This window comes from Branchiostoma belcheri, unplaced genomic scaffold (genome assembly GCF_001625305.1).
Source record: "Branchiostoma belcheri isolate BF01 breed outbred unplaced genomic scaffold, Haploidv18h27 scaffold78, whole genome shotgun sequence".
Lineage (NCBI taxonomy): Eukaryota > Metazoa > Chordata > Leptocardii > Amphioxiformes > Branchiostomatidae > Branchiostoma > Branchiostoma belcheri.
The window spans coordinates 1,304,974-1,322,264 of record NW_017804442.1 but is presented as its reverse complement, the minus strand read 5'-3'; the positions used below and the strand labels follow the sequence as shown (position 1 = coordinate 1,322,264).

Below are 17,291 nucleotides of genomic sequence, written 5' to 3'. Positions count from 1 at the left end.
ACAATGGGTTGTTAATCCACTGTGTCTAGGGCACGGTATTCGAAGGTGGAGCCCATCCCTCTACTTCCACTGTCTTTTACCCACTCTATACCCGTTGTTGAGTGAGTGAGGGAGGTCTTGTGAAGAGCCTTTCCCAAGGACACAGACAGTGTATATTCAGGAGTGCCAAGAATAGACTCTGACATCTCAATCTCATGTCCACTTGCCTAGCCATTTGGCCATTTGACGAACAGAGACAATGTTAGCAGGAAAGGTCCAAAATAGCCCTGTGGCTTTCTTCACACACACACACACACACACACACACACACATATATATATATATATATATATATATATATATATATATATATATATATATATATATATATACATATATATTTGATTTAAGTTTTTGACAACCCTCGTACCATAACGTATAAGGATGATATACTAGTATATGAATTGACTTTGTTTGGCCTTACTATGATATGATAAGTTAAGTGATGACTTTGCTTGTCTAACGTTAAATCTGGAGTTAAATTTAGACAGACTTACCGACGCGCCGTCATATCAATCTATCCACAAAGCTGTTGAACTTCTCACACATTTGCTATATTAGGGCAAAACTTTCTGCCTCTTCCACTCACTCACTCATCATACAGCTTCAAGACGCAGATACTGGTAAGTCTGTTTACCTTATAGCTTAAGGCCCGGCCACATACGTCGTGAGATTGTTGTGCGAATGTCGTACGATTGTGAAGCATTTTTGGACAGCCGAGCATGTGTCCTGCAAAGTTCAGCTGACATACGTAAAAAGTGCATTGTATCCTTTCTGCGGTTGGTTCTGTTACCGCCTGAAAACACTGCGACACTGAAACAATCGGTACGATCGCAAACTAACGGCATTCTTGGGTGCATTCTTCGTGCATGTGCATGTTCTAAAAAATCACCTCTTCATGTCTTGTTAACGTAACGTTAAAGGCTGTCTTGCTATAATATTCATGTCGGTTAGGTCTAACACTTAATTACGAACGGTCAATTGAAATTCAGGGGAACCGTCTCTTATAGGGCCCTCTACTATAGTCATTTTTATCTACCTATAGTTCCTCTCAAAGCATTATATTATTTTGATCGAGTTTATTATCTGACTTTAGTATACGTCCGTATGATTTGCACATTTTTTTCCAAACCTACAACAGGAGTGTCAAGTATCATATTTCTTTTCCAATCAATGACGTCATGTTTTCTTTTGTTTCCAGTTCAGTCCCTGACAACAAACAACCAACCATGCTTCTCTACATTGTGTTCTTCGTTGCACTGGCAACGGGGTACGTATAATATCTTTTTGCACTTTTCACGTTTCAGAATTCTCCAGACTTTGGGGCCAACACCTCTAAGTCAGGAGAATCGGGAACATTATAATCCTGTAGATTTATGAGTATGTGTTACCATGGCCAATAGCCGTCTGTTACAATGGTGTTTTCTTTCTTAAATTCAAAATAACATCAAGAACAAGTGGCGCTGCACGCAAGTTAGCCAACCCATTTTGCCAGCGTCACTTGCCAATTAAGAAATATGGTGTTGGTGATGAATCTTAAGCTATAGCGGATTCGGTCCTGACGCTCACTGCTAGCGCTCGTCTTGGCAACAAATTACTAAAACATTTTAGATGAACTATGTCTCAATCAGCTCAAGAACACGAGATTTTCATCCATATCGACTTAATTTATTGCTTACACCATACAAAGTAATTTTTAATGAAAGATGTCCAAGGAAGGAGGCCCAAAGTCTAATAATGTGAGAGGGCGAGAGAAGGGCCGAAATTCTTTTTTTTTTTCGAGAACGGGCTTGAATTACTGCTCGCGCGGAAGTCATCCATTAAAATACTTGCTGTACCCTAACAGATTCTTACCAGACGTTCAATGTTCTCTTTATTTTCTAACACAGGCAGGTCACCGATGACCTGGACACGGACGGAGACGGACATCTCAACATCAACGAGGTCACGGCCAAGCTGAACCTGACCGCAGTCGTGTACGCTCTGGACACTGACGGTAAGTGCCAAGCGTCTCAAACCGACATTTTAGACGAGTTTGCAGATAGAATTACGTCAAATCCGCCTGAAATGTGACGTCACTTCCGTCTGCAATGTGATGTCACATCTATCTGCAATGTGACGTCACATCCATCTGCAATGTGACGTCACATCCGTCTGCAATGTGACGTCACATCCGTCTGAAATGTGCCTTTTTTGGTGGTCTTCGCATGTGAACTTGCATTATTGTCGCATGAGTGCTAAACTCTTCTTCCCTCTGTAGGTGACATGCAGTTCACCGTTGCCGAGGCTCTGGAGTATTTCGACCATCACATGATCAACCAGCTCGACACCAACCATGACCACATGCTCAGCTTCCAGGAACTCATGGACGGCCTGACTCTTGCTGACCTGTTCGCCTACTACGATGCAAACGGTACGTTAGCAAGTCAAGTGTACCTACGTAATCCAGACAAAGGATGTGTTTAGGCCGCCTTAAATTTGTTAACGGAAATACGTTAATGCGTGGGGTCGTGTGGCGTAGCGGCAGAGTGCTTGACTCAGAACCAAGAGGTCCCGGGTTCGAGTCCTGACATGCCACCTTGTACTTTTACACAACTTTCCTCACTTCGCTCAGGTGAAAATGAGTATTATATTTTCCCCTGTATTGGTGGCGGCATTAATATAAGAGTCAAAGACTTGAGTGTGCCGTCACCACGTCTTGTGATTACATGTTGGAATATTAAAAAAAAAAATTGTTAACGCCACAGTCCGGACCTTTGTTATTTCTGTCCGACATCTGAACGCGTTATAAAACGCATGTTGTGCTACGTGCATCGTATTCGAACGCTTTCCAACACGTAATTTAGAAGCTTCGAACGCGTTCGAATGTTGACGGAAATGACGTACTTTCCCACTGTGACGTAAGTAGTTTTAGGAATCTGAGCTGGCCCGTTCTAACTCACACCAACACCAGTCAAATTGTAATTTATTATTTCCCCAATTAGCTCTATACTTAACATCTGGGTCCATAATATGACCAGGGTCCATAATATCGCCACCTTGAGAAATAGTGTGCTTAAAGATATTTCTACTGCAACATACCCTAGGTATGTACATTTGATATGTGAAGGAGTGCATACCAAAAGTATGTTGCAGTAAGTTTATTGTTTTCACAACTTTGTACCCTCTTTACATGGCGGGACATTCACTGGGTAATAAACATCGCCAAGATGTTTTTTTTAATCATTCTTGTTTCTTTCCATGACCAGATGACGGCTTCCTGTACGGTTCAGAGGCGGACAAGATCTACCAGATGTACGCCGCGCAGCAGAACGCCGCAAATCCAATGCCCTGATGGGACCGCTTTCCTCTGTAACTAATTAACATTCTAACTAATTAACAACTTGCATACCTACCTAATTACCTAGTCCCTCGACTTGACTTCGTCTTGTGGAGGACACGGTAGATGCCGAGTTGGTTATATCATATGAGGAATATTTCCTCATGACTCTGAATAAATAAACGCAACTTCTTCCATGCATTCAAACATTTCCTCTTGTGTCTTTTCTTATTACCTTCTTGAAAAAGATTTTAGAAATGCCATTTTTAGGGGTTGCCGATGTTTTTAAACGGTTACAACTTGGGGTGTGGTTATATCCATGGGTGCATGTATCTTTAGGTAGGTTGTGTTTAGCATTTGCTGGTTCTCGTACGAGACTGCTAGAACCGGCAAATATGAATGGATTCTAGGCTAATGCTAGCTATCGAGTATCACTTCATCCACATATCGTACAAAGCTAATTCGAGCCAAAACAATCAACAGTGCTACATGTAAACGGCAAAATAAATTACTGTATTATAGAAAAAAAACACAAGTAACAAATGACGAAGGTATGAGATTTGTGACCTCTATAGCTAGCACTATCTACTTAAGAGATTGTTAGCAGCTTAGGTAAAGAGGATTATAATCTATTTGCATATAGATATAATCTATTTGCATCATCAAAGAAGACTAAATAATACGCCAGGCATAAGTAAAGGTTATAACATCATTTAGCGATGACATGAGGTCACGTAACGTAGCCCCTGTTGCCGGCTACAAATATTTGCCCGGACGCGCAGCCCCCTTTACCAACCCACGCCCAGGGAACAAGGTCTCGCGTGTTTGTTGTTTTGTACGTGCTGTGATAGCTAGTCTCCAAGCAGATGTTAGCAGGTAAAAAGGGTGAAGGTAGTCCTATAGTCGTTTGGAGGCCGTAGTATAGGAGCAGTAGATTGTTAGTCAACTGTGCCCAGAACACGGTATTGGAAGATAGAGCCCATCCCTCTTCTTACACCTCCCCAACCGAAGTCAGGTACCTATTTCTAAAGTAGTGGAAAATGCCTTTCCCAAGGACACAGTGTCTAGCCAGGAATACCAGGGATCAAACCTGGACCTCTCGATCTAGTTCTAGTGTCCAGTAGCCTAGACAATCGGTTACTCAGTATTCTTCGCCATCTGCAGTGATGATGTTTAAAAAGAAGAATTTCATTGCACGACAGTTGTACACGGTGCAATGTATGGCAACGACTATCGGACATAGTGCAAAAAAAGAAAAGGGTACTATATAAATGAAAGGTCCTAAATCACCCGGTCTCTTTGGGATACGGGCTACCAACAGTTGTTTAGTTCAGTAAACAAAGGAAAGCATCAGGTCCCTGGTTAGCGTTTTAGCTCAAACCCTCCTTAGACCCGATAACTCTGTCAGATACAATGTCCGTTGACCATATATATAGCATTATGTTAGACGCATACCAACTAGTAATCTTATTATTTGCCATACATTGTACCCGTGACAATCGTTGTGCAATGAACTTTGACATATAAATGACAGTCTTGTGTACATGGCACATTTTTTTCTGAAACAGTAACAGAAATGAACGCCCATATTCTCCCATTTCTGGAGATTTTAAAACCCTCGCACCATAACTTTGATCTCCTGATGATGTTATACATGTTTTAAATCAGTTCGGCCATACTATGATTAGTCTGGTGATAATTTTACTTATATAACGTCAATAGGGTTAAATTTAGACAGTCGTATTGACACAACTTCATATCAACGTGTCGCCTGAAAGCTGTTGAACTTCCCACACATCAGGTATATTAGGGCTAAACTTTCTGGTCTGCCTCGTCACTCCGAACCATACAGACTCAAGACGCTGCTACTGGTAAGTGGACTTACTTCGTTGACTTGCAAATAGGCTATAAGATCATTGCAACTCCCTCAGCATGTTATATCTTTATTTGGCCAATTTCTAGTCTTTCCAGTCGCCTCGCCTCTCGAGGCCTGTAAGAGTCTAGGGAACAATAGTCTCCAAGTAGATCTTTTGGTGACAGGAGGATAGCCTCTGCCAGGCTTCGGAAGGGGGTAGAAAGAGTAGATATTGGCCTAAAAGAGAGGTAACATGGATTGCAAACTGTACTCTTCTTTAGCACCAAATGTAAGATGAGAAATAAGAACTGTTCTAGTTCAGTCACGCAAACTAGGGACATTTTTGGAATGGTCGTGGACTCGTGGATGTGTCCTGTAAAATTCGAATTCGTCTTGTTACGGAAGAGGTTTCTTTAGATCGTTGTTGGCGGTTAGAGTTGGTTCTAGCCTGGGTGCCTTCCTCCGTAGTTACCGCCGGCAACCTATTGTTGGAGGATGGCACCCAGACTAGGTTGGTTCTGTCTTGAAAACTTGGACACTCTGCGACATCAAAATCATACGGCAAATGACGACAAATGTGACCGATTGGATAGGTTGTGTTGGGTTGTAAGAATTTGCAGCATGCTAGCAAGGATATAAGCCAGAACCGACCATTTACAAATTTGAATGTAGACTTAGATATAGGCTTAGAATGACGGTGACTTAAAATTCAGTGGAACTTTCCTACCAAACCTGTTAGTATCTGTATCTGTATCTGTATGACCGGTATAACGCTCTCGTGGTTATATAACATAGGATGACCTGGACTGTCACGTATCATATTACTAGGCTACTTAATCAGTGAGGTCATGTTTCGCTCATTGTTTTTTCAGTCCAGTCCCTGACATCACCCAACCAACCATGTCTCCCTTCCTTCTGTTCTTCGTTGCCCTGGCAACCGCTTCTCCAATGAGGAGGTACGTACGGAACATTTTGCATTTTCAAATATATATTTTACATTTTCCTTAGAGACCAACACTTTTAAGTCAGGAAGATTGTGGACATTCTAATCTTGTTGAATTATGTATACATGTATGTGTTACCATGACTGATCATCGCCTAGGTCTTACATGAGACCTTCGTCTGTCTCAACTACAATATCTATTTCTTAACTAGCAGAATCCCAAAAGACTTTTAATGTTAAATGGCCGGTGACCCCAAATGGAACACGTGTTCTGTTCTAATGACCTCTGTTGACCCCAAATGGAACACGCAAAAAGGTCATAAGGATGGAGCACGCGTTCTGTTCTAATGACCACTGTTGACCCCAATGGAACACGCGTTCTGTTCTAATGACTGCTGTTGACCCCAAATGGAACACGCAAAAAGGTCATAAGGATGGAGCACGCGTTCTGTTCTAATCACCGCTGTTGACCCGAAATGGAACACGCAAAAAGGTCATAAGGACATACAACATTGCACATGATGCATTTACATGTAGTTAAGTTCTCTTCGTGTTTTGACCACAGACAGGCCCCCGGTCTGGACGCCAACAATGACGGACACATCGACATCAATGAAGTAACGGCCGCGATGACTCTGGAAGAGGCCATGCTTGCCCTGGACACGGACAGTAAGTACTGAGCGCTACTGTGGAACGTTTTTAACCGTAGCTTAACTATAGGAACACTTTCTCTACTTAGCACTCAGCACATATGAGAAAGAGTGTGGGAAGGTCAAACACACAGCCCTACCAGCGGACTAGCCCCCTACTGTAGTGCATTGCACAAATATGTGTCGCCCAAGGGCTACGAAATGGATATGGGCACCACCCTACGCTCTGCATAAGGGCATGGGAGATCTTTCCTTTTCCTTTTAACTATGGGACAAATATTCTGGGAGGCATGTAGGAGACCCTTTCACGTACTACACGATATAGATAATAACAAACGACACCAAATCTGCAAAACTTTTAACAAAATTGTGTGTGGGCCTAATTGCAGCCTACAGTTTAAGTTTACATTTTAGACGAGTTTACACTGTATACAGGAGGCTTACGTCACAACGGTTGGCCATATGACGTCACACAAGTTTGCCATGTGACGTCACATCCTTCCGCCATGTGACGTCACATCCTTCCGTGATGATACGTTATACGAATTGTCCTTGTGCAATGTGACGCAAGAAGTTTGGCGGTCTGAAAAAAAACCCGGAGACTTACCACAGAGCCACACGGCCGTTCCAAAACGCTTGGTTTTGTTTTATCTATGGGAAAAAGTTTAGAAATTAAACTTTGAGGTTTAGCTCTCTAACATGGTGGAACGTTCTGCCGAAGTGCTCTTATTTTTTTTCCGAAACATGTAATCACAAGACGTGGTGATGGCACACTCAAGTTTTTCAACTTATATTAATGCCGACACCAACACAGGGGACAATACCATACTCATTTTCACCTGAGCGAAGTGAGGAAAGTCGTGTAAAGTGCCTTTTCCAAGGGCACAAGATCGGTGGCATGTCAGGATTTGAAGCCGGGGCCTCTAGGTTCCGAGTCGAGAACGCTGGCGCTGCGCCGCACGACCCCACTCTTATTTCCAAACTCTTCTTCCCTTTTGTAGTGGATCAGCAGTTCACCGTTGAGCAGGCTCTGCAGTTCATTGACCATCACTACTTCAACGTCCTCGACACCAACCACGACCACGTCCTGAGCTTCCAGGAGCTTCGGGACGGTCTGACCATCGAGGAACTTTTTGCCTTCTATGACCGCAACGGTACGTTCCGAATAGTTGAATATGATTTGATCCATTCTATTCAATACCGATAAACTGCTCAAGCCAGCTCAGGGGCGTCCCGAGGGAGTCATCAGTATAAATACCAACCCATACACGCACGCACAGACGCCTATAAATATTCCCTCTTCCCCCGCACAATCCCACAATGGAACGCCTTGCCTGGCCCGGTAATCATGGCTCCCACCGTTGAGTCCTTCCGGGCCAGGATGGAGGCCTGTCCGCCTTAGACCAAGGCCTCCCCCCCCCCCTAAGGTGCCCAACAGGGGCTATATGGGGGTGTGGCCGGGGCTTATACAACATCCCAGAGCCCCGGCAAAGATGAAGATGAAGATATTTTCAATACAGCATCTGTAGCTACCAGGAGTGGGACTACCTTGAGGCTTACGAAGTTTGGAAGTTCTTTTAATCTTTCCAGTCGCTACGTGGGGGCGGACGTAAACTAACCAGGATGGTACCCAGGCTACATTTCCTCTGGTCTTTGTTTTCAGGTTTTGACCATAAACCTAATAATATTTACCACTATTTTTCTTCCATGACCAGGTGACGGTTTCCTGTATGGTGCGGAGGCTGACCGCATCTACCTGATCTACGACGCGGTGGTGGCTGAGATAACTTGTGTCGCCCCCCGTCTCTGTTCAGGGTAGTTCTCCTAATCTTGTTTTTCTACCTTTTTGCTTCCATGACCAGATGACGGCTTCCTGTATGGAGCGGAGGCAGACCGCATCTATCTGATCTACGACGCAGTGGTGGCTGCCCAGACGGCCCCGCAGCGCAGGTAGGTCTCTTTTTTTTTAATTCATCATGGACAATGTCTCCCAAAACCCAACCCCTCGACCTCGTCGTGGGAGGTGGAAACAGTTCGGCTGGCTAACAGGGCTCTGGTGAAGCTATGACTGGCCTAGCAAGCCGGTAGCGGATCAGACTTGCCGTTAGCCGCCAACTGTCCCTCCCCACGACACCGACACGACACAGATGGTAGAAGTGGATGGATAAAGTAAAGTAAGTATCATGGACAATACAAGACAAGGTGGTAAGGTACTCTAGCTATAGCTAATGTTAAACTCACCACCAAACATACAAGTATACAGTGACAAAATACATGACAAAAAACAACAAAGAACAGCACATGGGTGCATGGAAATGGATCAATAAATGGTAAGGAAGAACATGTTTTGTAGGCTATGTAGGAGTTAATCAAGTATCAATACTACGTTTAATATCAAACAGGCAGGTTACCGACGACCTGGACACGGACGGAGACGGACATCTGAACATCAACGAGGTTACCGCCAAGCTGAACCTGACCGCAGTCGTGTACGCTCTGGACACTGACGGTGAGTTAATCTCCAAGCAGATCCTAGGGTGGCAAGAGTCAGTATCAAATTGGCTATATAGCTAGGCAGTATTCATTGCCCAGAGAGGGTCCGATACGCCACCTAAGATGGTTAGGGTTAAGGTTAGGGTTAACTTTTAAGTGGCGCATTTGACCAATTCTGGCGACTGGATGCTGCCTGGAAAATTTGATTCTGTCTTTTGCCACCCTAGTGCAAGTAAGTGCCATGCACTACACCTCACACTGGCATTGTAGATAAGTCTGCGCATTTGCAGACAAGAGTGCGTCACATCCGTTGGCCTTGTGACGTCACATCCGTCTGTTACGTGTACGTTCTGGACACTGAAAATGGGTGTTACAACAAGTGCTAAACCTCAAACACACTTTTTGATGAGCGTGCTCATTTGCATACAGGAATACGTCATATCCGCCCGTTATGTGACGTCACGTACGTCCGTGAAGTGACGTCATATCCGCCCATGATGTGACGTCACGTGCATGTGCATGTCAACTCGTTGCCACAAAGTCACATAGACGTTCGAAAAAGTTTTCTTTGATTTGTTTGAACCCCTGCTAATATCGGTCATGAGATGTTGGAATTGAAAATAAATAATATACCTGGCGAAATGTCCACCGATAGCATGGATGAACCTCGTGCTCTCACCACCCAGCAGGGCGTCATTGTCACGTGAGTGCAAAACTCCTGATTTCCCAAGTCTTCTTCCCTCTGTAGGTGACATGCAGTTCACCGTTGCCGAGGCCCTCGAGTATTTCGACCATCACATGATCAACCAGCTCGACACCAACCATGACCACATGCTGAGCTTCCAGGAGCTTAGCACCGGTCTGACCGTCGCCGACCTGTTCGCCTACTACGATGAAAACGGTACGTGAAAACGACGTGATACAGACAAAGCACCCTTTGTATACCTACGCCACAGTCGTCATTTCAGCCCGACATCCTAACGCATTCTAAGAACGCATGTTGTGCTACGTGCATCGCGTTCGAACGCGCATTCGAACATGCAAAATTGAAGCTCCGAACGCGTTCGAACACGTAATTTAGAAGCTTAGAACACTTAAAAACATGCAATCTAGAAACTTCGAACGTGATGGAACATGTGACCTGGAAGCTTCGAACGCGTTCGAACGTTCGAAGCAATGACTTACGTTACCACTGTGGCACAAGTAGCTTTGGGAGTCTGAGCTGTACTGTTCTAACCCACAATATTACCAGAAAATTAGAGAGCAATGCATTGATTGCTTAATTAGCTTTATGAGTAGATCTAAAGTTTATTATTTGTACCCCTATGTTTGTTCTGTGCTTGGTGGAACACTGGGTAACCAACGTAACTAGCACTCTTTTTTTTTTCTTATCAATGATTAGATGACGGCTTCCTGTACGGTTCAGAGGCGGACAAGATCTACCAGATGTACGCCGCGCAGCAGAACGCCGCTGCCGCTATGCCGTGATGTGATGCCGTTTTTTCTTCAGCAACTAAATCAAAACTCTAAATGACAACTTGCACACCTACCTGCCTAGTCCCTCGGTACGTCCTAGTCGCCGAGAGGACATTGTAGACACCGAGTAGGTTATTCCATACCAAGAAGGTTTCATGACATGACACAAATTAAAACAAAAATTCTTCTATGCTTTCAATCTTTGGTTTTGTCTATTTTTTTATCCTGTTTACTTTGGAGGACGTCTGTAGTTTAGGTAGAGACGACCATCAAGTGATATAGTCAGTTATTCAGACATAATTCAGACTTACAGGTTACCATCAACTGAAATAATAAGGATCATACAGACATGCGTCAGACATACAGATAACATCATCGGGCGAAGGTATAAGATCGTGTAACTCTAGCTATCAAATAAAGCAATGACATGACATGGGCATAGTAATGCTGTGCCCTGAACCTTTGGGGCACCGAACAACGAAAATAAGCATATATAACAAAATGTTGTATACATAAAAGAAAATTCCACTGCAGTTCTGAGGAAAGCCACTAGGAGACCCGAAATTGACCTTAAACAAGGTGTTCCCAAGACCTATCCACATACCACGTCGCAAAGACAGCCTCACAGCAAGTCTCTTTTAACCTCCTTGCTCACAGACTGACACACCAAAAATAACACCTCATTTCACGGAGGTAACAAACCCATTAAAAACCTACACAGAACATACATTTCATATATCAGTCTAGAATAAATATAAACATTGCAGAGGTCAGTAAAAAGGTCATGTCAGTTCCTGTGACACACAATAACCCTTCCCCCCACACATAGCAAATACACAATAATGGCTACAAACATGCATGTTATAACTTGTGGCATTTGGACTACAGCGCTCGGATAAAAAACACCAACCCATGCCCAGGGAACAATGCCTAACGTGTTGGTAGTTTTCTTCGTGCTTTGGTACCTATTCTCCAAGCAGATTTGAGCAGGTAAACAGGTACAGGTAGTCCCATAGCTTTTGTGAACCATGACCTCGCTACAGTACCGAACAAAACCGCTAGAGTACCTCTAACTGACCTTGACCTTTGTTGTACCAATACCAAACTACCTACAAAATATTAAAACCATAGCATGTTCTCTACACCAGATTTCACACCCATGTATCCCGGTGCAGTAACGTACAAAACGGCTAGAATAACTAAAATTGACCTTGAGACAGCTGGAGAGGCATCGGGGTAAGTGGGGAACATTATGTTTACTTTAAATCAACATGTATATGTATGTTTTTATATATGTTGGAATATATATATGTGTGCATTTATATGTATGTGTATTATACATATATATTATGATGATGACATGATGATATTGAGTAAATAGCGTGGCTAAGGGAGGCTATGTTCACTTCTTTTTTTTGGAATAACCAAAATTAACCTTGACCTTTGTTGCCGCAACCCTAACCTACCTATCAAATATCATGACGAAACATGCAACCACACCCCGAGTTATAACAGTTTAAAAATTGCCAAACTCTATAAATGGCATGCCTAATAAATTACCCTCTGGGCAAAGGTAATTAAGTTTGTTTGGCCTTACTATGATGCAAGCCGGAGGTCCAGTGTTTAAGGATAGACACACCTTGAGCACATTAAAGATCCCACCACACTTCTCGAAACGAGCAAGGGTCCCTACCAGTTTGACTGGTTCAAACCTTACAGTCTAGTCTCAGGTTTGACATCTTGAAGTGGTGATGACCGCCTGTTAATGTAAATCATTCCAAAAATGTGGTACATCATCATAGATAGATAAGTAAACAAACAAGACCGGTGAAAACTTTTCTTATGTAACACTTAATGGGGTTAAATTTAGACAGTTTTATTTGGTTTATCGATCTGTTCCTGCAACCTGTTGACCTTCTCACGCAACAGCTATATTAGGGATGACCTCTCTGCTTCTTTCTCACTCTCCATACGGTTCAAGACACCGGTATATTGGTAAGTAGAATTGTCTTAGGGTCGTGCGAACGTCGTACGTTCGTAACCGTGAGGACTTTGTTGGAATAGACACCCTATACAGCATTTAGTTCTTCGCGGTAGTTTCCTTTATTCGTATGATATCAACTGCAAAATAATGTTAGCCGCACAATATTATATAACAGAAACAAAACGATTCTAACTGTATGCGTCTTCTGGGACGGGAGGTTTGTTACTCGTCTCATGTATTTTCAAATGTCTTGTAAAATATTTTTCTTCCATTGTACAAGTGGCTGTGAGAATATAAGTTGTACCTAACTTGAGTTCGCAGTCACTTTGTCCATGTCTTTTCATTTGTAATCATCATTGTGTTTCTGAATAAATAAAAAAAAAAGTAGACGCGCTTGTACCCCGAAAAAAAGCTGCGTTGTTACGTATTTACTAAATAGCTGCCCCATATCCTTTTCTGTGGTTGGTTCTGTAACACTGCGATATACGATCGACGTAAGATTGCAAACTGAGGGGATAGTCAGGCATAGGTGTGTCCTGAAAAACGTCAGAGCTTCGCGTCTTGTTAGTAATACGTAGAAGGTATTATAGTAATATCATTTTCGGCGCTTGGTTATAGTAAAGCCTACTTGAAGATACTGCGACATCAAAATTGTAAGACGATGTACGACACATGTGACAACGGCATGTATCATTTCAGTTCCTGAAATCAACAGCTGACCAACCAACTATGACTCCCTTCCTTCTGTTCTTCGTTGCCCTGGCAACCGCTTCTCCAATGAGGAGGTGAGTACCGATGATTCTTTCTGAACTCTTCACATTTCACAATCCTCCTGACTTAGAGGCCAACAACTCCAAGTCAGACGGACTGTGGACGTCCTAATGATAATGTTACTTTGTTGATTAATGCATAGTACTTCAAATTATCTTATAGACAGAAGAGGTTGACCAAGAAATCCCAAATTCATATTAGTTATAACGCCATTACCTCACCAGTGGTGAATAATGATCCCACAAGTGGTATGCTAAATCTGAAAATACTGCGACCAAGTCGAGTCGACCGACAAATTATATGTAACCGCGGGTAACCCAAAATGGAACACGCGCTCTGTTCCAATGATCGCCGGTGACCCCAAGTGGACCACGCGTTCTGTTCGAAGAATGACCGCCGATGACCTCAAATGGGACACGTAAAAAGGTCAAAGGGACATACAATATTGCACATGATACATTTAGTTTACAAAATTTAAAATAATTAAATGTTAGTTTACCAGATGTTTGAAGTGAACCAGTACGTCTCCCTCGATACGGATCAACTGGGAAAGACGGATGCCCAAGTGTGTGGGTCTCAGATTCTCACCCTGTTAGCCACCTTAAAACAAATCCACGCGAAGGCCACCGTGTCAACTGTGACCCTCACTCAGGTGTAGGGACTGACACGGTCATCCTATTCGGAAAATCTGTATCTGTATATCTGTACATGAATCTGTATCTGTACATGAATCTGTATCTGGGCATGAATCTGTATCTGATTGCAAATAAAGGTATCGAGTTATTGCCATTGAGAGAGAGAGAGTTCTTTTTTATGTTTTGAGTACAGGCAGATCGGCGGCGATCTTGACGCCAACAATGACGCGCATATTGATATTAACGAAGCGACGGCCGCGCTGGATCTAGAGGCAGTCATGCTGGCCCTGGATACGGACAGTACGTACTCAGCGCTAACTTGTTTTAGACGAGTTTACACTGTTGTAGACATGAGGCGTACGTCACATCCACACGTCATTTTAACGTCCCATTTGTGACGCCATATCCTTCAACTATAGGCAGTCCGATGATCTTAGGGTATAGAATTTTCTTCTTACACAACCATGCATTCTCGCCGCAAAAGCGCCACCTACATTGGCGTTAAATAGCGGCGAGTTGCAGAACTCCAGTCAGAAGCTCTGAGGAAGGTGTCTGATAGACATCGAAACGTAAGCAGGTGAGAACCTTACTGGTTGTGTAAGAAGAAAATTCTATACCCTAAGTATCTTCCAACCTGATGAAATTATTTACGGAGTTCGATGATCTGTGAAAATGTGCACGTTTTGCCACAAAGTCAAATGGAAGAAATATAGATAGAAGTAGTAAGAAACAAACATTACAGCTAAAGGGTTTGGAAGTCCGAGATGAAAAGATGACATGAAAAACTTGTGACATCATTTCCAAACTCTTCTTCCCTCTGCAGTGGATCAGATGTTCACCGTTGATCAGGCTCTGCAGTTTGTTGACCATCACTACTTCAACCAGCTCGACACCGATAACGACCACATGCTGAGCTTCCAGGAACTTCGCGACGGTCTGACCATCGAGGAACTCTTCGCCTTCTATGATCGCAACGGTACGTTCCGAATGGTTAAATATAATGGTTTATTCAATTTTATTTCTTGATATCAATACATCATCTGTAGCTACCAGGAGGGGGACTACCTTGAGGCTTAATGAATGCGGTGTCCGTGTACTAGTATTCATCTAATACGTCAAAAAGCAGTTACTAAAGCAACTGGATATGATTTTGAAAACGTCAGACGTTTCAGCTAGTATCCACTAGCTTTTTGTCACTAGCTGACGAAAGCTAGTGGATACTAACTGAAACGTCTGAGTAACTGCTTTTTGGCGTATCGTATTGGATGTCTAACCTTCATCGATGTAGTGTTCATCTAAGCCTTTTATGTTTATGTATGTTTAAATCTATCTATCTATCAATCAATTCCATTATTTGCTATCAATACCAGTATGTATTTGTAAGTATTGGTGCTATCTGCAAGCCTTGAGATAGAGCGTGTTGTCCGAGAGTCCAGCCATTTTTAAAACTTGATGTAACATTGTTCCATAGTGGAAAGTTGTAAAGTGCAATTTACCGAAACTACACATCTTATTAGCACTGTCTATCTGTCTATTTTGCCAATTTCTACTCCTTCCAGTCGCTTCTGAAGCTTAGTAGAGGTTATTCAATTCTCGAAAACCTTTCTCTTTTCCAGTAATCAGTTATTGTACACACTAATGTAGAGAAAGGTGTGGCGAGCCCTCCTATACTTTTGTAAGGATCCACGCCTGTGTTTTTTTTAAGTCACACTCAAGTTTGTTTTTCCTTCTTTTTGATTTCATGAATCAATAGATGACGGGTTCCTGGTTGGAGAGGAGGCTGACCGTCTGTACGCCATCTACAACGCTGTTATTTATTCCTCAAAAACATTTCTCTTTTCCAGTAATCAGTGATCAAATTTGACATTGATATAGTGAAAGGTGTGTCGAACCCTCCTATATATACTTTTATTAGGATCCACGCCTGTGTTTTTTAAACTCAAGTTTGTTTTTCGACCTTTTTTCTTTCATCAATCAACAGACGACGGGTTCCTGATTGGAGAGGAGGCGGACCAGTAATCAGTTGTTGTACACATTGATGTAGAGAAAGATGAGATCCACGCCTGTGGTTTTGAAGGTGACCCGTAAGATTCTTTTCTCAGCTTTTTGTTTTTACCATCCTCAGACGACGGGTTCCTGATCGGAGAGGAGGCTGATCGCCTGTACGCCATCTACAACGCCGTCATCACGACCCCGATCAACCCGCAGCGCAGGCAAGCCGTGGACGACCTGGACGCCGACAAAGACGGGCATCTCAACATCAACGAGGTCACCGCAAGACTCAACCTGACGGCCGTCCTGTACGCTCTGGACACAGACGGTATTTGATATAGAACTTTATCGACACAACAAAAGTACAACGACTTTCAGTTACTAGTGAATTCTTTCATCAGTGACAACTTGGAAGGATAACGATACTAACCTCCAAATTTTCGATGACTATCAGTCCATCTTGTTCACGAAGTGGCCTAATCTCGCGAGAGCGCGAGACTAGGCCAGAGACTTGCATCGGTCTGCCGGGCCCCACCCCCTGTTGCCTCCATCCGGATGCTCGATGCAAGTCTCGGGCCTAGTCTCGCGCTCTTGCGAGATTGTGACAATAAATGAATCAACTTATACTACTTGTTCTAATAAGGTCTAAACAGTCTTTAATATATTTACCTATTTGTACACAGTAAAGGTTCTTTGATTTTTTTAGTATTTTAGACAAATTTGCAGACAGTAGACGTCACATCCGTTCGCCATGAGACGTCACGTCCGTGTGTCATCACGGCACAAAATCCCTAGTTTCCGTGTGAGAAATTGCCGCACACTTTCCCGGATATTTTAGGTTTCCGGTAGAACCCGGGGGTTTCCGACCTGCACACGAAACGTGTCAAGTCCCGTACATGTCCTGTACACTCCCGGAAATGAACCACTTTTTGTGTGCAGGTCGTGTACTGGACGTTATATGCCCGGACACGATCCCTGTACATCCCCGTACACGGCAGGAAATGGCCGTGCACCGCTCCGTGCGTTGCTGGAATATGCATAATTTAGCGGCAATTATCACCTAATTATTCTCCACACGGCAGCGGAAATTCGCCGTGTACGGGTCGGACATGCCGGTACTACACCCCCCCCCCC

The 17,291-nt window shown here is 43.3% G+C and overlaps 2 protein-coding genes across 2 annotated transcripts in view; both read left to right on the top strand.

Moving 5' to 3' along the window:
- Positions 1–607: 607 nt before the first annotated feature.
- Positions 608–3,565, top strand: LOC109485783. The gene is made up of 5 exons (XM_019789468.1): positions 608–662; positions 1,241–1,309; positions 1,929–2,035; positions 2,300–2,452; positions 3,288–3,565. Exons 2-5 carry the CDS (start codon positions 1,269–1,271, stop codon positions 3,371–3,373), a joined length of 387 nt encoding a protein of 128 aa, XP_019645027.1. The 5' UTR covers positions 608–662; positions 1,241–1,268; the 3' UTR covers positions 3,374–3,565.
- A 1,542-nt stretch (positions 3,566–5,107) lies between these two features.
- LOC109485714 overlaps positions 5,108–17,291 on the top strand; it is a 17,316-nt gene continuing 5,132 nt past the window's right edge. Inside the window, exons 1-13 of the mRNA XM_019789379.1 lie at positions 5,108–5,229; positions 6,086–6,169; positions 6,722–6,825; positions 7,808–7,960; positions 8,669–8,756; positions 9,209–9,315; positions 10,048–10,200; positions 10,702–10,784; positions 12,753–12,770; positions 13,459–13,544; positions 14,359–14,465; positions 14,989–15,141; positions 16,291–16,485. Of these exons, the coding sequence (XP_019644938.1) occupies positions 6,114–6,169; positions 6,722–6,825; positions 7,808–7,960; positions 8,669–8,756; positions 9,209–9,315; positions 10,048–10,200; positions 10,702–10,784; positions 12,753–12,770; positions 13,459–13,544; positions 14,359–14,465; positions 14,989–15,141; positions 16,291–16,485 (1,303 nt within the window). The 5' untranslated portion in view covers positions 5,108–5,229; positions 6,086–6,113. The remainder of the gene's footprint in view (positions 5,230–6,085; positions 6,170–6,721; positions 6,826–7,807; positions 7,961–8,668; positions 8,757–9,208; positions 9,316–10,047; positions 10,201–10,701; positions 10,785–12,752; positions 12,771–13,458; positions 13,545–14,358; positions 14,466–14,988; positions 15,142–16,290; positions 16,486–17,291) is intronic.